The sequence below is a fragment of the Cherax quadricarinatus genome, chromosome 38, assembly GCF_038502225.1.
Source record: "Cherax quadricarinatus isolate ZL_2023a chromosome 38, ASM3850222v1, whole genome shotgun sequence".
In the NCBI taxonomy this organism is placed as follows: Eukaryota; Metazoa; Arthropoda; class Malacostraca; order Decapoda; family Parastacidae; genus Cherax; species Cherax quadricarinatus.
Genome location: NC_091329.1, coordinates 170,185 through 197,677, shown reverse-complemented (window position 1 = coordinate 197,677; position 27,493 = coordinate 170,185). Strand labels below are relative to the sequence as shown.

At 42.5% G+C, this 27,493-nt stretch overlaps 1 protein-coding gene and 1 long non-coding RNA gene across 17 annotated transcripts in view; both read left to right on the top strand.

Moving 5' to 3' along the window:
* Positions 1 to 27,493, top strand: part of LOC138853721 (uncharacterized) — a 181,990-nt gene that overhangs the window by 34,402 nt on the left and 120,095 nt on the right. The gene's annotated exons all lie outside the window — the stretch shown is intronic.
* Positions 1 to 27,493, top strand: part of LOC128692831 (glycoprotein-N-acetylgalactosamine 3-beta-galactosyltransferase 1) — a 151,035-nt gene that overhangs the window by 35,364 nt on the left and 88,178 nt on the right. For 2 of the 16 annotated variants that reach the window (XM_070091972.1, XM_070091960.1), the window contains exon 1: positions 3,764 to 3,897. The exons of 13 other annotated variants lie outside the window; for them this stretch is intronic. In XM_070091972.1, the coding sequence (XP_069948073.1) occupies positions 3,882 to 3,897 (16 nt within the window). In that variant the 5' untranslated portion in view covers positions 3,764 to 3,881. Of the gene's footprint in view, positions 1 to 3,763; positions 3,898 to 27,493 lie in introns of those variants that run through there. One more of the 16 variants, XM_070091971.1, reaches the window with a different exon arrangement.

Here is a 27,493-nt window from a genome sequence, read left to right as displayed (position 1 = left end):
ACCTTGAGAACAAGTTTAGGAGAGGGCCTCTTGACCCTGAAAGGGTTAAGAATATAGTTAAACAGACACTTATAATATCGTAAATAATCACTTATGACAAATAGTCAGACAAATAAAAGGACAGGGTATACTGTACCGTACTACAGCACTATACACATGGTTGATATTATATTGATATAAGGCTTAACAAGATTTAGTCAAACCAGTGACTGTGAGGAAATATGCTAGCTCTTGTTCATTTGTTATTTCAAACCTATGACCCGAGTCTGATAATTTTACCATGATAATGCCATCACGCATAAAACACTTGTTTGATTGCTACATTGTTATCACGTTTAAGTTTTTGGAGTCTGTATAGTAGGTTCTGTCGCTTTTTAGTTAGGCACTCATTAATATACAGGTTATTCTTTTTCTTGATAGAGGAACTTATTAGGTCCTTTTTTACAGCAGTGGAATTGAATCTTAACATAACACTTTGCTGTTGACCCGGCCTGCCTAGCAGTTGGGCCTCCTTGATATGGCTGGTTTCAATGTTAATTTGTATCTCATCTTTTATTAGCCAAAGTGCTTTGTTAGTGCAATTGTCATGGTTTTTATCTGATGGTAAGTTAAAATGACAGAATCTAGGAGCTTGTCTTGTTCAGTCATATCCCTTTGATACTGGAAGCATGCACTCCATTGGGATTCCATGTTTAACTTCCAATCATGTGTAGCTTCTGACAGCTTGGTGGCGAGGGAATCTATTTGCTTAGTATTTGTGTCTACAGTTGATTGCAGGTTTTTGTGTTGCCTGGATGAGTTTGTTAAGGTTGTCAGTTTACTTTCTAGTTCACTAATCTTTGAGTTTTCTGTCATTAGATGGCACTCTAGATCACTAATCCTTGTGTTTTGGGTAAATAGAGAGTGCTTTAGGTCACTAATTAGTTTTTCATAGGTTTCATTTTGCCATTTCATATACTATTTTCCTGGAGAATTTTATCAATGATGTCAAGTCGTTGTTGAGGGCTTCATACCTGGGCTATACCTGTGGGTGTTGATGAGTTGTAGTCGATGATGCTGTTTGGAGTGAAGAGATCTTGAGTGTTAGCCATAGTCGAAGAAGAGAAGTCAGCTTGGGTGTGAGACGTGGATGAGGGTGAATGTTGAGGGAATCCCGAGATAGTTTTGGAGTTGTCCGCCATTGTTGTTGTTATGTTGGTCTGGGTGAGGGTGAGGGGGGTGGAAGGTGTGCTGGCATCCTTCAGGGTAGACATTATGGGTAGCAGTTTCCTAGGAGGTTTGGTGTATGTCTTGGTTGGAGTTATTTCTTCTGTTTTTGTGTCCCATGAGAACACTAGTGTAGTTGATATGGATTTACTGTAGCGGTAACTGTTGCTTGGCTGGTGTTATGTCTGGCAGAAGGCTTGTGTTTGGTATGCCAGGCAGTCCTCTTCTAGTTAAAAATGGTCAGCTTGTCTACATCACTAGCAGCTTTTTTTGGTCATTACTGGTTCCATGTGGGTCAGTGCAGCAGTACAAGCATTTAGGCCATAATGAAAGCTGATGTAGGGCCAGGGGACTGCAAAGATATGGGAGCAGCCGTTGTTGTCATCACCGCTGCCTCACCGCTCAACAAGCGGGTACACAATCGAAATGAATTTTTTTTTTTAATGAGACTCAAAATTTGGTTACTTCCAGAATCTCTGATATAATCCTAACACCACAGGACTTTGAAAAAGCAATAAATGACATGCCCATTCACTCTGCCCCAGGCCCAGACTCTTGGAACTCCGTGTTCATCAAGAACTGCAAGAAACCCCTTTCATGTGCCTTCAGTATTCTATGAAGAGGGGGATTATCCCTCAGTCACTAAAAACAACAGACAAAGCCCCACTACACAATGGTCACAGTAAAGTAATTGCAAATAATTAGACTAATAGCACTCATGTCCGACATCATAATGATCTTTGAAAGGGTTCTAAAAAGCAAGATTGCCAACTACCTGGACATCCAACAATTGTACAATCCAGGGCAGCATAAGTTTAGAACAGGTCACTTCAGCCTTTCACAATTACTAAACCACTGTGACATGGTCTTGGATTCACTGGAGGACAAATAAAATGTAGATGTAGTACACAGACTTTGCAAAAACCTTCAACAAGTGCAGTCATGGTGTAATATCACACAAAATGCATGGTAAAAGAAATAACAGGAAAAGTGGGTAGATGGATGTATAAATTCCTTACCAATGGAACAAAAAGAGTAGTAGTAAACAGAGTAAAGTCAGAGGCAGCTATAGTGAAAAGCTTTGTTCCACAAGGCACAGTACACTCTCATTCTTTTCCTCTTCCTTATATCTGATATAGACAGAGATGTAAGCTGCAGCACCATGTCCTCCTTTGTTGACGATACCAGTGGATACTGCAAATCTTCAAGCGGACATAACCAAAGTCTTTAGATGGGCCTCAGAAAATGGTATGAAGTTCACTGAGGACAAATTTCAATTACTTGGAATATAAAAGCTAATGTAAAGGACCTGGGAGTGATAATATCAGAGAATCTCATTTTCAGAGATCACAACAATGTCTCTACCACATTGCTAGGAAAATGATAGGATGGATGGATGATGAGAACATTCAAAAAAAGGGATGCCAAGCCAATGATGATATTTGTTTTTCAAATTGCTTATTCTTTCTAGGTTGGAGTACTGCTGTACACTAATGGACTCTTTCAATGCTGGCAAAGTTGCAGGCCTGGAGAATGTACAGAGAAATTTCACTTCATGTATAAGTACAATAAAGCACTTCAGTTACTAGAAACAGTTGAAGTCCCTTGACCAGTACTCCTTGGAATGTAGGCAAGAAAGATACATGATAATATACACTTGGAAAATCTTAGAGGATCTTGTCCTAAACCTGCACATGGAAATCACTCCCTATGAAAGCAAAAAGACTTGGCAGGTGGTGCAGCATTCCCCCAGTAAAGAGCATGGGTGCCTTGAGTACACTAAGAGACAACACAATAAGTATCAAAGCCCAAGATTGTTCAACTGCCTCCCAGCATACATAAGGGGGATTACCAATAGAATCCTAGCTGTCTTCAAGAGAGAGCTGAACAGGTACTTAAAGTCAGTACCTGACAAGATGGGCTGTGGTTCATACATTGGTTTGCATGCAGCTGGCAGTAACAGCCTGGCTGATCAGGCCTTGATCCACTGTGAGGCTTGGTCATGGACTGGGCTGTGGGGTCATTGACCCTCAAAACACCCTCCAGGTATACTCCAGGTGTGCACACTTCTGGAAAGACAGCAGTTGAATGAATTATGATGAACATGTTTTGTTCTTTGTGTCACTCTTCCTTGGTGGGAGATGGTCATTGAAATTAATAGTATTTCAATCTCTCATACTGGCAAACTGAGAAATACTATAGTCTCTGACAAAAGTATTAAAAGAAAATTGGTAGACCTGTAGATTATTTATTGTATTTTAAAATTAAACAGGTTTATAGTTTCACTGGTGTGATGTGGGAACCATAGGTTATTGTATGTTGTGCAGAGATAAGGGTTTTACTTTTTTAAGTTGATAAGATAATGCTGCTATTATAGAGGGTGTTGAATTAGAGAATGTATGCTATTATTTTCTATATTGTAATTATTTAAATAATTAGTTAAATAGTTTTTGATTACTCTTAATTCTTTTTTATATTGTGTATAATTTTTTTTTTGTCTAGCAATTTTCAGATAGTGTATCTAAGTTTTTGGGTTATCCCAAAGGTGGCAACTTTAATCTGAATAATGCCACATGGCCAGGCTCCTCAGTATATTACAACAACACGTCAAGAGTGCTCTATCTTAAGATATTTGATTCACAGTATTTTCTATGTAGGTACTTTTCAAAATCTAGATGAGATTATGCCACAGTAAGTATTATTGAGTCAGTATAAACTTATTGCAGTGTGTGAGAGTAGTGTAAAAAGCATCATTATACTAGAGGACACATGGGCACAATACACTGATAGATGAAACTACAACATATGTTTATTTGCAAGTGAATACTTCATTAGCATTTTGGAAGAGGCACATAAAAACAATTATGCTACTGTACACTATTTAAAACTGTAATTGTTGAAATGACTTTATTATTAATAAAGTACAGTATTTCAGGAGTCTTCATCATTAGACTTCAGAATTTAAAAGCTAGGCAGTGGTTGAATTTGAAGTGTAGTTAAAAAGGAGTTAATCATTAAATAACTTTGTGTTGATTAAAGAAATCTCATTGGAATTTTGTATATATTTATATTATAACACAGTTCTACAACCAATATATGTAACTTAATGAAAGTGATCATGTGAGGTGGGTGGAGACGTTGGGCATCTTTCCATACACTTGGAAGTTCTTTTGATTCTAGGAATTGGACACACATCTTCCCTTTCTCAGATCAAACCTGATTAGCCCCCCCCCTTCCCTAGGAGCTGTATGACCCCTGTGTGTTTAGTGCCTCCCCTTCAGTATAATAATTTTGATGCCTTCTACCCATGTTTATGTAGTGGTGAATCATTACCATGTACCCAGGTGTTATCCCATTGTTATGGATAACATCTTGGATGACTGGTAATGTACCATAGGTAAGGCCAGGTTTTGAAGTGCTTTTTTTTTTTTTAAAACACTGCCATTTGCCACCAAGGCAGGGTGACCCAAAAAGAAAGAAAAACCAAAAAAAGAAAAAAACACTTAAGGTGTGTTTAATTTGTTTAGCTAATGTTTGCTTTTACAGGTTGAGTATCCCTTTTCCAAAATTCGAAAAGCTCCAGAATCCTAAGCTTCTTTTGAGCGCTGACATGACACAGATGGAAAATTCCATCTGGCTCTAAGGAGGTTCTCAGGTATTGCACAGGGGTCTGCATACCCAGACAGTTGGAACATGTAACCTCATATACCCAGGGTGGGGCTCTGAAGCTGTTGTACCACTTTTTTTTTATCAGTTATCACTGCCAGACATACGTGCATTACTCATAAGAACATAAGAAAGAAGGAACACTGCAGCATGCCTACTGGCCCATGCGAGGCAAGTTCAATTCTCCCACCAGCTTAAGTCAATGCCTTGACCTAGTCAGGTCAGTCACATTCACTTAACCCTTTAACTGTTTCAGTCATATATATATGTCTTACGAGCCAGTGTTTTTGACATATTCATACTCCAAAATTCTAGTGCCTTCAAATCAAGCAGGAGAAAACTGGTAGGCCCACATGTGAGAGAATGGGTCTGTGTGATCAGTGTGCACAGTATAAAAAAATCCTGCAGCATGCAGTGCATAATGAGATAAAAAAACTGACCGTGTTTTTGAATTAAAACTCCGACTTTGAGGTGTATTTTCATATGGTATTTATGGTTGTACTCTCGTTTTCTTGGTCTCATTTGATAGAATGGAAGACGTTACAGAAATAGAGATGATTTTGATTGGTTTCATGGTGAAAAGGACCTTGAAATTGAGCTCAAAGTAGCAGATGTGTTCAATTTTTGCCGATGTTCAAGAGTAAACAAATGATGTCATTGTCCAATAAGTGTCCAATTAGCCATTCTAATATGCAGTCACGAATGGGTCGACATTATTTATACAATTATTACAATAATGCAGTAGTCTGCATAATAGTAAATCTTCTATTTTTTGTGTGAATAAAAATTTAAAATAGAAAGCAGGAGTAATGTAAGAGGGGCCTGGAGACGTGACTGATAAACAGAGAAAATGTTATTTTAGTGCCAGGAATGTCTGCATTGTTCATTCTGGACCCTGTTTTGAAATTGGCTTCTTTTTTAATTTGCATGAAATTGGCCAAATTGCCAAATTCTGACCACTTTACTGGGTAGTTGAAATTGATAAATGGGCAGTTTCTTGTACTCAGTCAATATAACAAATGGAGTTCTAAAGAAATAGCTATGAGTTTGGTTGACTGGAACAGTGGAATTGGCTGAAAATAGGGCTTAACCCTTAACCCTTTGACTGTTTCCGACGTATAAATACGACTTACGAGCCAATGTTTCTGACGTATTTATACGCATAAATTCTAGCAGCTTCAAATCAAGCAGGAGAAAGCTGGTAGGCCCACATGTGAGAGAATGGGTCTCCATGGTCAGTGTGCACCATATAAAAAAAATCGGGGAGCCAGTGGTGCATTGTGGGAATGCCATTTCAGTTGTCATTTTTCAGCATGTCTAGCGGTAAGAAATATGTGATTCCCCAGCAAATCTGGGACTCTTCTCTTCCCAAGTGATGCTCTAACACAGATGGAAGTGTCAGTGAAGATCAATTTCATGATTTGGAGGAGTTTGAGACCAAAAGCAATGGAGGAGGAGGAGGGGGAGGAGGGGAGGAAGAGGAGGAGGAGGAGGAGGAGGAGGAGGAGGAGGGAAGGAAGAGGAGGAGGAGGAGGAGGAGGAGGAGGAGGAGAAGAGGAGGAGGAGGAGGAGGAGGAGGAAGAAGAAGATGTAATAATATTGTTCCCTTGAAGCAAGAAAAAAAAAAGTCCACCCCATGACAGTGACAAGATAAGGGGAGATAACATCTGATAAGAGCTGACTTTGATGAGCGTAAAGGAGGGTAATATTACATGACCATTGCCCTCCCTTTGTTTTTGCTGGTACACAAACATTTCTGTCTGTCTATTTGTCTGTCTGTCAAGCTCCCTGTCTGTCCATCTAGCTCTCTGTCTCAGAGAGAGCCACAAGACTGTGTCATCACGTTTACTCACATCTTCAAGCAGAGTATAGCACTTTGTCTGGATTTCTTGGGTTATCCTAGGTAATTTACACTATGTATACTTGTATTTATGTGTACCTGTGAGACAGAGATAGGCAGACAGATAGAAAGAGAGACAGATTGAAAGATATAGAATGAGGGAGAAAGATAATTAGATAGAATGGAGGAGGGGAAGCAGCATCCGACCCCATTGTTTTGACAGGCGGTAGGGGTAGTGACTAATGAGACAATATGTCACTTTGACAGCTGCCGACTTCTGACTCAAAACAATTATAAGCCACACACTCGCACACAAGACAAGGAGGAGGAGAAGGAGGAGGAGGAGGAGGAGGAGGAGGAGGAGGAGGAGGAGGAGGAGGAGAAGGAGAAGGAGTAGGGGAAGGAGAAGGAGAAGGGGAAGGAGAAGGAGGAGGAGGAGAAGAAGGAGGAGGAGGAGGATCAGGAGGAGAAGGAGGAGGAGTAGAAGGAGAAGGAGAAGGAGAAGGAGGAGGAGGAGGAGGAGGAGGAGGAGGAGGAGAAGAAGGAGGAGGAGAAGGAGGAGAAGGAGGAGGAGAAGGAGGAGGAGGAGGAGAAGGAGAAGGAGGAGGAGGAGGAAGAGGAGGAGGAGAAGGAGAAGGAGGAGGAGGAGAAGGAGGATGAGAAGGAGGAGGAAGAGGATGATTGTTTGTTTGTTTTTGTAAACAAGTTTTGTAAACAATATATTGATAATTATGTTTGTGTGCTTATTGTGTTGTATACAACGAGTGTATATATATACATTGCATCTTACTTTGGTCTCATAGGCCACATAAGTTATGTGAAAAAATAAAATAGTGAAAAAAACAAAAAACCTTCAATTACAAGTAAATTAAAGTTTACCGGGTGAGCGGCAGTCGCCGCTGTTGCCATACGCGGCTCATTTTCTGGAAACTTCACGGCTCTATATCTCGGTAAGTACCGATGGCAAAAATTGTTTTTTGGACTAAAACACTCAGAAAAATAATCTTAACATTTTCATAAGAAAAAATAATTTTTTTTTTTGAATATTTGGCGACATAGAATGACAGTTTCAGAGAGGGGCCTGAAACAGTCAAAGGGTTAAACTGTCCAAACGTAGATCTACGTTTTTCAACATTTGAAAGTATGTAAAAAGAAAGTAGACTTTTTTTTTTTACATTTGAAAATGTGTAAAAAAACTTTGATGTGGTGCAAATGATAAGAAAGAGATGATTGTGGATGTTATGAATGAGAAGAAGCTGGATGTCCTGGCTTTAAGTGAAACAAAGCTGAAGGGGATGGGAGAGTTTCAGTGGAGAGGAATAAATGGGATTAGGTCAGAGGTTTCAAATAGAGCTAGAGCTAAAGAAGGAGTAGCAATAATGTTGAAGGATAAGATATGGCAGGAAAAGAGGGACTATAAATGTATTAATTCGAGGATTTTGTGGAGTAAAATAAAGGTTGGATGTGAAAAGTGGGTTATAGTAAGTGTATATGCACCTGGAGAAGAGAGAAGTGTAGAGTAGAGAGATTTTGGGAAATGTTGAGTGAATGCATGGGGAGTTTTGAACCAAGTGTGAGAGTACTTGTGGTTGGGTATTTCAGTGCTAAAGTGGGTAAAAATGTTGTGGAGGGAGTAGTAGGTAAATTTGGGGTGCCAGGGGTAAATGTAAATGGGGAGCCTTTAATTGAGCTATGTGTAGAAAGAGATTTAGTAATAAGTAATACATATTTTATGAAAAAGAGGATAAATAAATATACAAGGTATGATGTAGTACGTAATGAAAGTAGTTTGTTAGATTATGTATTGGTGGATAAAAGGTTAATGGGTAGGCTCCAGGATGTACATGTTTATAGAGGGGCAACTGATATATCAGATTATTATTTAGTTATAGCTACAGTTAGAGTAAGAGGTAGATGGGACAAGAGGAAGGTGGCAACAACAAGTAGGAGGGAGGTGAAAGTGTATAAACTAAGGGAGGAGGAAGTTCGGGTGAGATATAAGCGACTATTGGCAGAAAGGTGGGCTAGTGCAAAGATGAGTAGTGGGGGGGTTGAAGAGGATTGGCTGAGTTTTAAAAATGCAGTATTAGAATGTGGGGCAGAAGTTTGTGGTTATAGGAGGGTGGGGGCAGGAGGAAAGAGGAGTGATTGGTGGAATGATGAAGTAAAGGGTGTGATAAAAGAGAAAAGGTTAGCTTATGAGAGGTTTTTACAAAGCAGAAGTGTTATAAGAAGAGCAGAGTATATGGAGAGTAAAAGAAAGGTGAAGAGAGTGGTGAGAGAGTGCAAAAGGAGAGCAGATGATAGAGTGGGAAAGGCACTGTCAAGAAATTTTAATGATAATAAGAAAAAATTTTGGAGTGAGTTAAACAAGTTAAGAAAGCCTAGGGAACGTATGGATTTGTCAGTTAAAAACAGAGTAGGGGAGTTAGTAGATGGGGAGATGGAGGTATTAGGTAGATGGCAAGAATATTTTGAGGAACTTTTAAATGTTGAGAAAGAAAGGGAGGCGGTAGTTTCATGAACTGGTCAGGGAGGTATACCATCTTTTAGGAGTGAAGAAGAGCAAAATGTAAGTGTGGGGGAGGTACGTGAGGCATTACGGAGAATGAAAGGGGGTAAAGCAGCTTGAACTGATGGGATCATGACAGAAATGTTAAAAGCAGGGGGGGATATAGTGTTGGAGTGGTTGGTACTTTTGTTTAATAAATGTATGAAAGAGGGGAAGGTACCTAGGGATTGGCAGAGAGCATGTATAGTCCCTTTATATAAAGGGAAGGGGGGCAAAAGAGATTGTAAAAATTATAGAGGAATAAGTTTATTGAGTATACCAGGAAAAGTGTACGGTAGGGTTATTATTGAAAGAATTAGAGGTAAGACAGAATGTAGGATTGCGGATGAGCAAGGAGGTTTCAGAGTGGGTAGGGGATGTGTAGATCAAGTGTTTACATTGAAGCATATATGTGAACAGTATTTAGATAAAGGTAGGGAAGTTTTTATTGCATTTATGGATTTAGAAAAGGCATATGATAGAGTGGATAGGGGAGCAATGTGGCAGATGTTGCAAGTATATGGAATAGGTGGTAAGCTACTAAATGCTGTAAAGAGTTTTTATGAGGATAGTGAGGCTCAGGTTAGGGTGTGTAGAAGAGAGGGAGACTACTTCCCAGTAAAAGTAGGTCTTAGACAGGGATGTGTAATGTCACCATGGTTGTTTAATATATTTACAGATGGGGTCGTAAAAGAAGTAAATGCTAGGGTGTTTGGGAGAGGGGTGGGATTAAATTATGGGGAATCAAGTACAAAATGGGAATTGACGCAGTTACTTTTTGCTGATGATACTGTGCTTATGGGAGATTCTAAAGAAAAATTGCAAAGGTTAGTGGATGAGTTTGGGAGTGTGTGTAAAGGTAGAAAGTTGAAAGTGAACATAGAGAAAAGTAAGGTGATGAGGGTATCAAACGATTTAGATAAAGAAAAATTGGATATCAAATTGGGGAGGAGGAGTATGGAAGAAGTGAATGTTTTCAGATACTTGAGAGTTGACGTGTCAGCGGATGGATTTATGAAGGATGAGGTTAATCATAGAATTGATGAGGGAAAAAAGGTGAGTAGTGCGTTGAGGTATATGTGGACTCAAAAAACGTTATCTATGGAGGCAAAGAAGGGAATGTATGAAAGTATAGTAGTACCAACACTCTTATATGGGTGTGAAGCTTGGGTTGTGAATGCAGCATCGAGGAGGCGGTTGGAGGCAGTGGAGATGTCCTGTCTAAGGGCAATGTGTGGTGTAAATATTATGCAGAAAATTTGGAGTGTGGAAATTAGGAGAAGGTGTGGAGTTAATAAAAGTATGGAGTTTTGAGACTCTCTGACCGCGGGTTCAATCCCAGCCGGGGTATGGTTTATTAGTCAGAGGGCTGAAGAGGGGTTGTTGAGGTGGTCTGGCCATTTAGAGAGAATGGATCAAAGTAGAATGACATGGAGAGCATTTAAATCTGTAGGAGAAGGAAGGTGGGGTAGGGGTCGTCCTCAAAAAGGTTGGAAGGAAGGGGTAAGGGAGGTTTTGTGGGTGAGGGGTTTGGACTTCCAGCAGGCATGCATGAGCGTGTTCAATAGGAGTGAATGGAGACGAATGTTGTTTGGGACCTGACGATCTGTTGGAGTGTGAGCAGGGTAATATTTAATGAAGGGATTCAGGGAAACTGGTTATTTTTATATAGGAGGACTTGAGTCCTGGAAATGGGAAGTACAGTGGACCCCCGCATAACGATTACCTCCGAATGCGACCAATTATGTAAGTGTAATTATGTAAGTGCGTTTGTACGTGTATGTTTGGGGGTCTGAAATGGACTAATCTACTTCACAGTATTCCCTATGGGAACAAATTCGGTCAGTACTGGCACCCGAACATACTTCTGGAGTGAAAAAATATCGTTAACCGGGGGTCCACTGTACAATGCCTGCACTCTAAAGGAGGGGTTTTGGGATATTAGCGGTTTGGAGGGATATGTTGTGTATCTTTATACGTATATGCTTCTAAACTGTTGTGTTCTGAGCACCTCTGCAAAAACAGTGATTATGTGTGAGTGAGGTGAAAGTGTTGAATGATGATGAAAGTATTTTATTTTTGGGGATTTTCTTTCTTTTTGGGTCACCCTGCCTTGGTGGGAGACGGCCGACTTGTTGGAAAAAAAAAAATGAAAATATGTAAAAAAAAAACGTAGATCTACTTTTGGAGCACTATGCATGTGAACGTAGATCTGTTTGGACAGTTCAAGGGTTAAAGTGGGCAAAATTGCCGATACATATATATATCACCAAGATTGCTAACTTCACGAGAGCGTAATTCCCCAAATTTTCCATCAGATTTCGTACTTTTGGTGTCATTAACATTGGGAAGAGATTCTCTATCATTTGATAAGAAAAAATAGTTTTTCTCTCAAAAATTTTGAGACACAGAGAGAGACTTTAGGATTTGGGGTTGCGATAGTCAAAGGGTTAAGGAAAGATCACGACATCTGATCTAGTAGCACAAGCTAGTCAGGTCCAACTCACACCCACCCACACCCACTCATGTATTTATCTAACCTATTTTTAAAGCTACACAATATCTTAGCTTCTATGACAGTACTCGGGACTTTGTTCCACTCATCCACAACTCTATTACCAAACCATTGCTTTCCTGTATCCTTCCTGAATCTGCATTTTTCCAATTTAAAACCATTGCTGCGAGTCCTGTCTATGCTAGATATTTTTATCACTCTATTTACATCCCCTTTATTAATTCCTGTTTTCCATTTATACACCTCAATCATTTTTTTTAACACATTGGCCAATTCCCACCAAGGCAGGGTGGCCTGAAAAAGAACTTTCATCATCAGTAACTCTATCACTGTCTTGCCAGAGGGGTGCTTTACACTACAGTTATAAAACTGCAACATTAACACCCCTCCTTCAGAGTGTAGACACTACTTCTCATCTCCAGGACTCAAGTCCGGCCTGCCGGTTTTCCTGAATCCCTTCATAAATGTTACTTTTTCTCACACTCCAACAGCACGTCAAGTATTAAAAACCATTTGTCTCCATTCACTCCTATCGGCAACAACTATCGCACAACAAATCTGTCCATAGAGCTCTGTACCTCCCGTTTCTTTAAGATTTGCCTAAAATGGGCCACAACATTGTCATTGTAATAGTCACCAGCACAGCTTGCAGTAGCTGTATTAGGATGCTTTTCATCCATAAAGGTTTGCAGTTCAACCCACTTTGCACACATTTCCTTAATCTTTGAAGTAGGCACAATGGATTCCACAACTGGCATAGGCAAACACACACACACACACACACACACACACACATACACACACACATGAACAGGTAACATACACACACATGCACACACACACATACATACACATGCACACACACACATGCATGCACACACACACACATGCATGCACACACACACACATGCATGCACACACACACACACACACACACACACACACACACACACACACACACACACACACACACACACACATACACATACACATACACATATACATACACATGCACACACACACACACACTTGTGGAGGAGTCACGCGGTTTGAGCTCGTGTTTTGGTGATAATTTCTGACTGTGCCATAAGGAATAGAGTGTGGGATATAGGCGTGTGCACGCATGAGAGTGCATATAATCAAAAAAGGAAATATAATCAAAAAAGGAAATATAAGTGATCACAGAAAAGAAAACAAAGGAAATAGTTGCTGAGTATTGTAGGGGCCATTGGAAGGGTGAACGGTTGTGTCAGGCCTAAATAGTGTTGCCATAATAACGCAGTGGGGTATTTTGAAGAATAAGTGCGACTCAAGACCAGGGAGATAAGAGATATGTATAGATGTGTCAGTAAATACAGTGAGTGAGTGAAAAAATTAGAAGAGCTAGAGAATATAGTGCATACAGGAAGTTAGTGGAAAAATTACCGAGAAGCATCAAACACCTTCAACTTCTAGGACAGGACAGACCGGCAACGTTACTCCACTGCCAGCCGCAAGTAATATTCACCTAGTTTGAGTTGCATGGGGTCAGTAGTACCTGTCTCTAGCTGGAATTGGGGGTCACTCTCCTCGAGCTATCAGAATTAGAATAAGCAGCATTTACTGGCATTTAATAGAATTTAGAGGTAGCGGCATATAGGCGAAGCCTAGTGTATTAATTTTTGAACGTAATTTTAAACTCATAAGAGTACAGTGGGAACCAAGAGATCGGGTACATATACAATACATATGTAGTACATACGTGGGAAATAAGGACTGTTTACATAAACATATGCACGCACACTTGGGGAGAACAGCACTGTTGTTAGGCACTTGAATAGCTGTAGCACACACACACACACACACACACACACACACACACACACACACACACACACACACACACACACACACACACACACACACACACACACACACATACAGACACACACACACACACATATATAGACACACACACATATACAGGATTTTACACCTTCCTGTGAAGTGACCCTATAACCCTTCCTTCCCCCCCCCGTCTCTCTCCCTCTCCTCTCCTCTCTCTTCCTCTCTCTCTCTCTCTCTCTCTCTCTCTCTCTCTCTCTCTCTCTCTCTCTCTCTCTCTCTCTCTCTCTCTCTCTCTCTCTCTCTCTCTCTCTCTCTCCCTCTCTCTCTCCCTCTCTCTCTCCCTTTCTCTCATCCTTTCTCTCCCATCCTCTCTCTCATCCTCTCTCTCATCCTCTCTCTCTTCCTCTCTCTCTTCCTTTCACTCTTTCTCTCTTCCTCTCTCTCTCCCTCTCTCTCTTCCTCTCTTCCTCTCTCTTTTCCTCTTCTTTTCTCTCTCTCTCTCTTCCCTTTTCACTCCCCCCTCTCTCTTACCTTTTCCCTCTCTCACTTTCTCCCCCTTTTTCCCTTCTTTTCCCCTCCTTCTAGGCTCCCCTTCTCTCTCTCCCTATCTCTCACTCTCTCCCCCTTTTTCTTTTTCTCTTTCTCTCTTTCATTAAAAAAAAAAAAATGGTTGGGACTCGCAGGAATCAGGGATCAGATGACAATGGTACTGGTAGGGAGGAATGGATGGAGGAACAGTGGAAAAGGATAGAGCAAGAATGGGAGAGAAAATTAGGAGAGCTTTCTGAAAAAATGGAGAAAGAGCTCTCTGTGAAATGGGAAAAGAGGTTGGAGAAGGAGACGAAGAATTGGGAGGCACAAGTCGAAACTGCAGTAGCCAGGGTAAAGGTCTTAGAATTTGAGGTAAACAGGCTGAAGCAAGTCTCAGGGGTAGTGACCAGAGAAGACACCATACGATGATGAGAGGCTGAACAGGAAGGAAGGAGATATGAATTATGCTAAGGTCATATCAGCCTGCAAAGAAGGGCCAGGAGTGGAAGGGAAGAGGAGATGGGTGCAGATGGAGAGGGAGATAGGTCGAATGCTGAGGCACAACCATGCTACCAAGAGCCACTGGAAAAATCAAGGGAGAAAATGACCACATACAGACAGGAACCAGAGTCACAGAGGAAGAGCCAATGGGAGGAGGAAAGGGCAAAATCAGTGATTATCCATGGGCTTCGGGAGAGAGAGGAAAGGACACACACTGAAAGACGGCAGGAAGAAAGAAAGGAGATTGAGAAAATCATCACAGAAATAGGGGGAGAAGACATGGATGAGATTGTAAATTTTCAGAGAATAGGGGGGTACTTGAAGGGGAGAAACCGACCGATCAAGCTGATTCTCAGGACAGAAACAGTGCGGAACAGGATCCTCCAAGAGAAACCACGGTTGAAAAGTTCGGAAGAGTACAAGAAGGTGTTCCTAGACAGAGACAGAACACAAACAGAGAGAAAGCAGCTGAGGGAGAGGACAAAAAAGCGAAAGGAGCTAGGAAAGGAGACAAGGATGGAACCAGCAGAGGTCAGTCAGAGCAGAACAGAGCAGCAAGGGCAAGCACACACACAACTATCCTCAGAACCCCACAACCTATCATACCATCCCAACACACAATACAATCCATACCCACAGCTTCCACCCAACCCCCAACTATAGAATCCCACAGTAAGCTACCAGGTCTCCCACCCCCACAGGCCCCCCAAACCACAGTGTTAGAAAGGAAACTGAAGGTATGGTACACAAACGCTGATGGAATAACAAACAAGTGGGAGGAGTGGCACGAAAGAGTCAAAGAGGCATCACCAGACATCATAGCGATCACAGAAACCAAGCTTACAGGTATGATAACAGATGCCATCTTTCCAGCGGGATACCAGATCCTGAGAAAAGACAGAAGGAACAGGGGGAGTGGAGGAGTGGCATTGCTGATCAAACACCGATGGAATTTTGATGAGCTGGAGAGAGGAGACAGCGGAGAAGAAAGTGATTACATAGTGGGAACGCTTCACTCTGGTGGTCCCAAGGTGATAATTGCAGTGATGTATAACCCACCACAGAACAGCAGGAGGCCAAGGCAAGAGTATGACGAGATCAATAGAGCAATGGTTGACACACTGGCTGCAGTGGCGAGAAGAGCTCATGCATGCAGGGCAAAGCTCCTGATCATGGGCGACTTTAACCACAAGGAGATCGAATGGGAGAACTTGGAGCCACATGGGGGCCAAGATACATGGAGGGCTAAGTTGATGGAGGTGGTACTGGAAAACTTCATGTACCAACACGTAAGGGACACTACAAGAGAGAGAGGAGAGGATGAACCAGCAAGACTGGACTTAGTATTCACCTTGAGTAGTGCAGATATTGAGGACATCACATATGAAAGACCCCTTGGGGCCAGCGATCATGTGGTTTTGAGCTTCGAATACACAGTAGAGCTACAAGTGGAGGGGGAAGCAGGAAGGCAAGGACAAATGAAACCAAACTACAGGAAAGGGGACTACACAGGAATGAGGAACTTCCTGAATGAGGTTCAGTGGGACAGAGAACTGGCAGAGAAGCCAGTTAATGAGATGATGGAATATGTAGCAACAATGTGCAAGGAGGCTGAGGAGAGGTTTGTACCCAAGGGTAACAGGAATAATGAAAAAGCCAGGATGAGCCCATGGTTCACCCAAAGATGCAAGGAGGAAAAAACCAAGTGTGCTAGGGAATGGAAGAAATATAGAAGGCAAAGGACCCAGGAGAATAAGGAGAGCAGTCGTAGAGCCAGAAACGAATATGCACAGATAAGAAGGGAGGCCCAACGTCAATATGAAAACGACATAGCAGCAAAAGCCAAATCTGACCCGAAGCTGTTATACAGCCACATCAGGAAGAAAACAGCCGTTAAGGACCAGGTAATCAGGCTAAGGAAGGAAGGAGGAGAGACAACAAGAAATGACCGTGAAGTATGTGAGGAACTCAACAAGAGATTCAAAGAAGTGTTCACAGAGGAGACAGAAGGGGCTCCAGAAAGACGGAGAGGTGGGGTACACCACCATGTGCTTGACACAGTACACACAACCGAGGAAGAAGTGAAGAGGCTTCTGAGTGAGCTAGATACCTCAAAGGCAATGGGGCCAGATAACATCTCTCCATGGGTCCTGAGAGAGGGAGCAGAGGCGCTATGTGTACCCCTAACAACAATATTCAATACATCTATCGAAACAGGGAGATTGCCTGAGGCATGGAAGACAGCAAATGTGGTCCCAATCTTTAAAAAAGGAGACAGACATGAAGCACTAAACTACAGACCAGTGTCACTGACATGTATAGCATGCAAAATCATGGAAAAGATTGTCAGGAGAAGAATGGTGGAACATCTAGAAAGGAATGATCTCATCACCAGCAGCCAACATGGTTTCAGAGATGGGAAATCCTGTGTCACAAACCTACTGGAGTTCTATGACATGGTGACAGCAGTAAGACAAGAGAGAGAGGGATGGGTGGATTGCATTTTCTTGGACTGCAAGAAGGCTTTTGACACAGTACCACACAAGAGATTAGTGCAAAAACTGGAGGACCAAGCAGGGATAACAGGGAAGGCACTGCAATGGATCAGGGAATACTTGTCAGGAAGACAGCAGCGAGTAATGGTACGTGGCGAGGTGTCAGAGTGGGCACCTGTGACCAGCGGGGTCCCACAGGGGTCAGTCCTAGGACCAGTGCTGTTTCTGGTATTTGTGAACGACATGACGGAAGGAATAAACTCCGAGGTGTCCCTGTTTGCAGATGACGTGAAGTTGATGAGAAGAGTTCATTCGATCGAAGACCAGGCAGAACTACAAAGGGATCTGGACAGGCTGCAGACCTGGTCCAGCAACTGGCTCTTGGAGTTCAATCCCACCAAGTGCAAAGTCATGAGGATTGGGGAAGGGCAAAGAAGACCGCAGACGGAGTACAGTCTAGGGGACCAGAGACTACAAACATCACTCAAGGAAAAAGATCTTGGGGTGAGTATAACACCAGGCACATCTCCTGAAGCGCACATCAACCAAATAACTGCCGCAGCATATGGGCACCTGGCAAACCTCAGAACAGCATTCAGACATCTTAATAAGGAGTCGTTCAGGACCCTGTACACCGTGTACGTTAGGCCCATATTAGAGTATGCGGCACCAGTTTGGAACCCACACCTAGCCAAGCATGTAAAGAAACTAGAGAAAGTGCAAAGGTTTGCAACAAGACTAGTCCCAGAGTTAAGAGGTATGTCCTATGAGGAGAGGTTAAGGGAAATCAACCTGACGACACTGGAGGACAGGAGAGATAGGGGGACATGATAACGACTTACAAAATACTGAGAGGAATTGACAAGGTGGACAAAGACAGGATGTTCCAGAGACTGGACACAGCAACACGGGGACACAGTTGGAAGCTGAAGACACAGATGAATCAAAGGGATGTTAGGAAGTATTTCTTCAGCCACAGAGTAGTCAGGAAGTGGAATAGTTTGGGAAGCGATGTAGTGGAGGCAGGATCCATACATAGCTTTAAGCAGAGGTACGATAAAGCTCATGGTTCAGGGAGAGTGACCTAGTAGTGACCAGTGAAGAGGCGGGGCCAGGAGCTTGGACTCGACCCCTGCAACCTCAACTAGGTGAGTACAACTAGGTGAGTACACATACACATACATACACATGCACACACATGCACACACATGCACACACACACACACACACACACACACACACACACACACACACACACACACACACACACACACACACACACACACACACACACACACACACACGCACACATCCGGATATCAAATCCTCAGGAAAGAGAGAGGGAGGAGAGGGGGAGGAGGAGTTGCACTACTCATTAAAAACCAGTGGGGGTTTGAGAAAATGGAAGGAATGGATGGCACGGGCAAAAGGGACTATGTACTTAGTAGGAACAATCCAGTCTGAGGGACATAAGGTGATAATTGCAGTAATGTACAACCCACCACAGAACTGCAGGAGGCCAAGAGAAGAATACGATGAGAGCAACAGAGCAATGGTCGACACACTAGCCAAGGTGGCCAGGAGAGCACACATGGGGGGAGCAAAGTTACTAGTTATGGATGATTTCAATCACAAGGAGATTGACTGGGAAAACCTGGAGCCCCATGGGGGTCCCAAAACATGGAGAGCCAAGATGATGGATGTGGTACTGGAAAACCTCATGCATCAACATGTTAGAGACACTACCAGAGAGAGAGGAGAGGATGAACCAGCAAGACTGGACCTTGTATTCACCTTGAGTAGTTCGGACATCGAGGATATCATGTATGAAAGGCCCCTGGGAGCTAGTGATCATGTGGTTCTGTGCTTCAACTACATAGTTGAGCTCCAAGTGGAGAGAGTAGCAGGAATAGGTTGGGAAAAACCAAACTACAAAAGGGGGAACTACTCAGGCATGAGGAACTTCCTTCAAGACATTCAGTGGGAGAGGGAACTGACAGGAAAACCAGTACAAGAAATGATGGACTATGTGGCAACAAAATGCAAGGAGGCAGAGGAGAGGTTTGTTCCCAAAGGAAACAGAAATAATGGGAAGAACAGAACGAGTCCTTGGTTCACCCAAAGGTGTAGGGAGGCAAAAACTAGGTGTACTAGAGAATGGAAAAGGTACAGAAGACAGAGAGCTCAGGAAAATGAAGAGATTAGCCGAAGAGCCAGAAACAAATATGCACAGATAAGAAGGGAGGCTCAGCGACAATATGAAAATGACATAGCATCGAAAGTCAAGACTGATCCGAAGCTGTTGTACAGCCACATCAGGAGGAAAACAACAGTCAAGGACCAGGTAATCAGACTGAGGAAGGGTGATGGGGAGTTCACAAGAAACGACCGAGAGGTAAGTCAGGAGCTCAACACGAGATTTAAAGAAGTATTTACAGTGGAAACCAGCAGGACTCCAGGAAATCAGAACAGGGGGGTACACCAGCAAGTGCTGGATGAGGTACATATAACCAAGGAGGAGGTGAAGAAGCTGCTATGCGAACTTGACACCTCAAAGGCGGTGGGACCAGACAACATCTCTCCGTGGGTCCTTAAAGAGGGAGCAGAGATACTGTGTGTGCCATTAACAAAGATCTTCAACACATCATTTGAAACTGGGCAACTCCCTGAGGTATGGAAGATGGCAAATGTAGTCCCAATTTTTAAAAAGGGAGACAGACATGAGGCACTAAACTACAGACCTGTATCACTAATGTGTATAGTATGCAAGGTCATGGAGAAGATCATCAGGAGGAGAGTGGTGGAGCACCTGGAAAGAAACAAGTGTATAATTGACAACCAGCATGGTTTCAGGGAAGGAAAATCCTGTGTCACAAACCTACTAGAGTTTTATGACAAGGTGACAGAAGTAAGACAAGAGAGAGAGGGGTGGATCGACTGCATTTTTTTGGACTGCAAAAAGGCCTTCGACACAGTTCCTCACAAGAGGTTACTGCAAAAGCTAGAGGATCAGGCACACATAACAGAAGGCACTGCAATGGATCAGAGAATACCTGACAGGGAGGCAACAACGAGTCATGGTACGTGACGAGGTGTCAGAGTGGGTGCCTGTGACAAGCGGGGTTCCACAGGGGTCAGTCCTAGGACCTGTGCTGTTCTTGGTATATGTGAACGACATAACGGAAGGGATAAACTCAGAAGTGTCCTTGTTTGCAGATGATGTGAAGTTAATGAAAAGAATCAAATTGGATGAGGATCAGGCAGGACTACAAAGAGACCTGGACAGGCTACAAGCCTGGTGCAGCAACTGGCTCCTTGAGTTTAACCCTGCCAAATGCAAAGTCATGAAGATTGGGGAAGGGCAAAGAAGACCGCAGACACAATATAGTTTAGATGGCCAAAGACTGCAAACCTCACTCAAGGAAAAAGATCTGGGGGTCAGTATAACACCAAGCATATCTCCTGAGGCGCACATCAATCAGATAACTGCTGCAGCATACGGGCATCTGGCAAATCTACGGATAGCGTTCCGATACCTCAGTAAGGAATCGTTCAAGACTCTGTATACCATTTACGTCAGGCCCATACTGGAGTATGCAGCACCAGTTTGGAATCCACACCTAGTCAAGCACGTCAAGAAATTAGAGAAAGTGCAAAGGCTTGCAACAAGACTAGTCCCAGAGCTAAGGGGATTGTCCTACGAAGAAAGGTTGAGGGAAATCGGCCCGATGACACTGGAGGACAGGAGGGTCAGGGGAGACATGATAATGACATATAAAATACTGCACAGAATAGACAAGGTGGACAAAGACGGGATGTTCCAGAGATGGGACACAGAAACAAGAGGTCACAATTGGAAGTTGAAGACTCAGATGAATCAAAGGGATGTTAGGAAGTATTTCTTCAGAGTAATCAGGCCGTGGAATAGCCTAGAAAGTGACATAGTGGAGGCGGGAACCATACATAGTTTTAAGGCCAGGTTTGATAAAGCTCATGGAGCAGGGAGAGAGAGGACCTAGTAGCAATCAGTGAAGAGGCGGGGCCAGGAACTTAGACTCGACCCCTGCAACCACAAATAGGTGAGTAAAAATAGGTGAGTACACACACACACACACACACACACACACACACACACACACACACACACACACACACACACACACACACACACACACACACACGGACATGTAATATAATATCATGTGAGGCGAGGCAAAATTTTTACGTTCAAATGTATCGTATGGTGGATTTAACGTAATGCGATGCCATCATAAGGCGGGGGTCCACTGTATTCACTTTTAATTGTCTTTTCTTACATTTTTTTTTTTTAACAAGTCGGCCATCTCCCACCGAGGCAGGATGACCCAAAAAGAAAGAAAATCTCCAAAAAGAAAATACTTCCATCATCATTCAATACTTTCACTTCACTCATACACTCATACTATTCTATGTTTAGTTTTAAGTAATAATTACTATGTACTATTATCTTATCTAGTATTAATTAGTTACTATGTATGTATTAAGATTAGTTTGCCCGAAATGCCTCGGAATGATAGTGGCTGTCTTTGTACTTAGCAAATCAAAATTGTAATTACACATTGTAACCTTTACAAAGAAATAAACTTATTATTATTATTATTATTATTAATCACTGTTTTCGCAGAGGTGCCCAGAACACAGCAGTTTCTAAGCATATACATATAAAGATACACAACATATCCCTCCAAACTGCCAATATCCCAAACCCATCCTTTAAAGTGCAGGCATTGTACTTCCCATTTCCTGTACTCAAGTCCAGCTATATAAAAATAACTAGTTTCCTTGAATCCCCTCACACTCCAACAGCTCGTCAGGTCCCAAATACCATTCGTCTCCATTCACTCCTATCTAACACGCTCATGCATGCTTGCTGGAAGTCCAAGACCCTTGCCCACAAAACCTCCTTTACCCCCTCCCTCCAACCTTTTAGAGCAGGGGTTCCCAACCAGGGGTGCTCGCACCCCCTGGGGGTGCGAGAAGCAACATAGTTCCCCGTTTTGAAAAACTCACAAGCAAGAAACAGGAACAAAAGAGTCATTGAATTAAAATGGATTCGCAAACTTTTTGGAAGTCAGCTTTTTGATTTTATTATTTTTTTTTTTTTTATTATCACACTGGCCGATTCCCACCAAGGCAGGGTGGCCCAAAAAAGAAAAACTTTCACCATCATTCGCTCCATCACTGTCTTGCCAGAAGGGTGCTTTACACTACAGTTTTTAAACTGCAACATTAACACCCCTCCTTCAGAGTGCAGGCACTGTACTTCCCATCTCCAGGACTCAAGTCCGGCCTGCCGATTTCCCTGAATCCCTTCATAAATGTTACTTTGCTCACACTCCAACAGCACGTCAAGTATTAAAAACCATTTGTCTCCATTCACTCCTATCAAACACGCTCACGCATGCCTGCTGGAAGTCCAAGCCCCTCGCACACAAAACCTCCTTTACCCCCTCCCTCCAACCTTTCCTAGGCCGACCCCTACCCCGCCTTCCTTCCACTACAGACTGATACACTCTTGAAGTCATTCTGTTTCGCTCCATTCTCTCTACATGTCCGAACCACCTCAACAACCCTTCCTCAGCCCTCTGGACAACAGTTTTGGTAATCCCGCACCTCCTCCTAACTTCCAAACTACGAATTCTCTGCATTATATTCACACCACACATTTCCCTCAGACATGACATCTCCACTGCCTCCAGCCTTCTCCTCGCTGCAACATTCATCACCCACGCTTCACACCCATATAAGAGCGTTGGTAAAACTATACTCTCATACATTTCCCTCTTTGCCTCCAAGGACAAAGTTCTTTGTCTCCACAGACTCCTAAGTGCACCACTCACTCTTTTTCCCTCATCAATTCTATGATTCACCTCATCTTTCATAGACCCATCCGCTGACACGTCCACTCCCAAATATCTGAATATGTTCACCTCCTCCATACTCTCTCCCTCCAATCTGATATCCAGTCTTTCATCACCTAATCTTTTTGTTATCCTCATAACCTTACTCTTTCCTGTATTCACCTTTAATTTTCTTCTTTTGCACACCCTACCAAATTCATCCACCAATCAATGTAACTTCTTGTCAGAATCTCCCAAGAGCACAGTGTCATCAGCAAAGAACAGCTGTGACAACTCCCACTTTGTGTGTGATTCTTTATCTTTTAACTCCATGCCTCTTGCCAAGACCCTCGCATTTACTTCTCTTACAACCCCATCTATAAATATATTAAACAACCACAGTGACATCACACATCCTTGTCTAAGGCCTACTTTTACTGGGAAAAAATTTCCCTCTTTCCTACATACTCTAACTTGAGCCTCACTATCCTCGTAAAAACTCTTCACTGCTTTCAGTAACCTACCTCCTACACCATACACTTGCAACATCTGCCACATTGCCCCCCTATCCACCCTGTCATATGCCTTTTCCAAATCCATAAATGCCACAAAGACCTCTTTAGCCTTATCTAAATACTGTTCACTTATATGTTTCACTGTAAACACCTGGTCCACACACCCCCTACCTTTCCTAAAGCCTCCTTGTTCATCTGCTATCCTATTCTCCATCTTACTCTTAATTCTTTCAATTATAACTCTACCATACACTTTACCAGGTATACTCAACAGACTTATCCCCCTATAATTTTTGCACTCTCTTTTATCCCCTTTGCCTTTATACAAAGGAACTATGCATGCTCTCTGCCAATCCCTAGGTACCTTACCCTCTTCCATACATTTATTAAATAATTGCACCAACCACTCCAAAACTATATCCCCACCTGCTTTTAACATTTCTATCTTTATCCCATCAATCCCGGCTGCCTTACCCCCTTTCATTTTACCTACTGCCTCACAAACTTCCCCCACACTCACAACTGGCTCTTCCTCACTCCTACAAGATGTTATTCCTCCTTGCCCTATACACGAAATCACAGCTTCCCTATCTTCATCAACATTTAACAATTCCTCAAAATATTCCCTCCATCTTCCCAATACCTCTAACTCTCCATTTAATAACTCTCCTCTCCTATTTTTAACTGACAAATCCATTTGTTCTCTAGGCTTTCTTAACTTGTTAATCTCACTCCAAAACTTTTTCTTATTTTCAACAAAATTTGTTGATAACATCTCACCCACTCTCTCATTTGCTCTCTTTTTACATTGCTTCACCACTCTCTTAACCTCTCTCTTTTTCTCCATATACTCTTCCCTCCTTGCATCACTTCTACTTTGTAAAAACTTCTCATATGCTAACTTTTTATCCCTTACTACTCTCTTTACATCATCATTCCACGAATTGCTCCTCTTCCCTCCTGCACCCACTTTCCTGTAACCACAAACTTCTGCTGAACACTCTAACACTACATTTTTAAACCTACCCCATACCTCTTCGACCCCATTGCCTATGCTCTCATTAGCCCATCTATCCTTCAATAGCTGTTTATATCTTACCCTAACTGCCTCCTCTTTTAGTTTATAAACCTTCACCTCTCTCTTCCCTGATGCTTCTATTCTCCTTGTATCCCATCTACCTTTTACTCTCAGTGTAGCTACAACTAGAAAGTGATCTGATATATCTGTGGCCCCTCTATAAACATGTACATCCTGAAGTCTACTCAACAGTCTTTTATCTACCAATACATAATCCAACAAACTACTGTCATTTTGCCCTACATCATATCTTGTATACTTATTTATCCTCTTTTTCTTAAAATATGTATTACCTATAACTAAACCCCTTTCTATACAAAGTTCAATCAAAGGGCTCCCATTATCATTTACACCTGGCACCCCAAACTTACCTACCACACCCTCTCTAAAAGTTTCTCCTACTTTAGCATTCAGGTCCCCTACCACAATTACACTCTTACTTGGTTCAAAGGCTCCTATACATTCACTTAACATCTCCCAAAATATCTCTCTCTCCTCTGCATTCCTCTCTTCTCCAGGTGCATACACGCTTATTATGACCCACTTCTCGCATCCAACCTTTACTTTAATCCACATACAAATGCACTTACATAAATACACTTACATAATTGGTCGCATTGGGAGCTGATCATAAACCGGGGGTCCACTGTAAAGTGATTGGAAATTGGTAATTTGGCCAATTTAGTGCAAAGTTCAAAATATTCCAATTTCAAAATAGGGTCCAGAATAAACAATGCAGGCATTCCTGGCACTAAGCTAACATTTCCTCTGTTCATTAGTTTCATTTTCAGGCTTTACAAATGAATTCCAATTTGATTTTTAATTCACATAATGAATTTTTATTCAGACCAAAAAATGGAAGATTTACTGTCATGCAATATTGTAATAATTGTATAAATAATATCAGCACTTTTGTGAACGTATATTAGACCACCAACTGGCGTGTATTAGACTTGTGAGGTCATTTGTTTACTTTTGAACATCAGCAAAAATTTAACATTTCCGCTACTTGGAGCTCAGTTTCAAGCCATTTTCTGTACTAAAACCATTCAAAATCATCTCTATTTCTGTAATATATCTTCCATTCTATCAAATGAGACCAAGAAATTGCAAATACAGTGGACCCCCGGATAACGATATTTTTTCATTCCAGAAGTATGTTCAGGTGCCAGTACTGACCGAATTTGTTCCCATAAGGAATATTGTGAAGTAGATTAGTCCATTTCAGACCCCCAAACATACACGTACAAACGCACTTACATAAATACACTTACATAACTGGTCGCATTGGGAGGTGATCGTTAAGCGGGGGTCCACTGTACAACTATATAAAACATAACGAAAAAACACTGCTAAGTTGCTATTTAATCGAAAATTACAGTCTCAGTTTGTTTTCTCTCATGCACTGTGTGTTGCAGGATTTGTTTTATGTGGTGCACACATACCACATAGATGTATTCTCTCATATCTAGGCCCAAATCCTCTTCAAGGGGGGCTCCTTGGCGTGGTGAAGAGGCTCTTTGTCTGAGGAATTAGACCTGTTGGTCTCCTTCCTCAGACCAAACCTAATTACCCCCCAATCCCCCCTCCCTTATCCCATCCTCCCTTTTTCTTTTCCTCCTCCTCCTCCCCACCCCTCCCTATTACCCTTCCTCTTTTTTGGCCTTTTTTTTTTTTTCCCCACAGGCACGCTAGTTCCTGGGTAGGGGAAAGGGTACTGGGGTCCATCCCATTCCGTTGAGGTTCTTGGCGGTGGTGTAGTTTGCCATGGAATCTGGATCGCCTGGGGAAGTCCCAATCCCTCTCCGGTCTCCCGGGGAGTGGCTTTGGGTATCTTTCGGGCGACGGGTGTATCTCTGGAGGCTGCCTTTCAGATTCCGGGGGTGGTGGCCAAAGGAGGTATGCTTTGTGGCGGATATCCGGCCGCCCTCTCTTTTGTCCACCGAGGTAGCTCGGCAGATGTAAGGTTGCTATCCCGGATTGCTGGTTTACTGGCATGATGGGTAGGGTATGGCACGGGTTCCATGCTACATCTGCACTACTTGCGGTGCTGAGGTCCTCTTTGGCGCGGAGGGAGATTTCTGGCCCTCTCATTTCTGCCAGGGACTATCCCTCCCCAGTCCCCCCTTTTTTTTATTCTTTTTTTTTTTTTTTTTTTTTATTTTCTTCTTTCTTTTTTTTCTTAAAAACAAAAAGAAAGAAGTAACCTAACCATGGCAGCCCTAGTCCTTGAACCTGCTACCCCGGGCACCTTCTTGATACCGCACCCCGTTCTGACCCCGCCTCGTCTTTGGACCACTCTTCGGACACTCCTCATGCCTCTGTACCTCTTGCTGGTGCTGTTTCTTCACCCGCTTCAGGTACTGAGGTCTCGACTGACTCCTTCGATTTATCTGACCTCCGCTCTCCTTTGACTATGCTTCCGGCCTCTCCCTCTACAGTGCGGCAATTTTTAAATCGCCGGCCCGTTCCACGTCGGACCAACTCTGGTCCCACTCCTAAACGCCAATGACAATTACCTGCTGATGATACTTCTCCACCTTCTCGTTCTTCTCAGAAAAGATCGACACATCCTGCACTCCCTTTCCACGCTCAGTTTCAGAATGCACAATGGACTAAATTCTTCACTTTTTGTGTATTGCCTATCTTTCTGACCAACTTCCTCTATTGCCTATCTTTCCGACCATAGTATTGGCAAGGCACTCCTACGCCATGTTGGTAAAGATATTTCTTTTCATGCTCTTAAGAGCAGTACACACATCATCACTGTACAGAATGCTACCCAAGCTCATGATCTTTCTCTTCTTTCCCATATCAATACTGTTCCTGTCACTATTGAAAAACATCATTCCCTCAATTCTTGTAGTGGTACCGTCATTCTGCCCCATA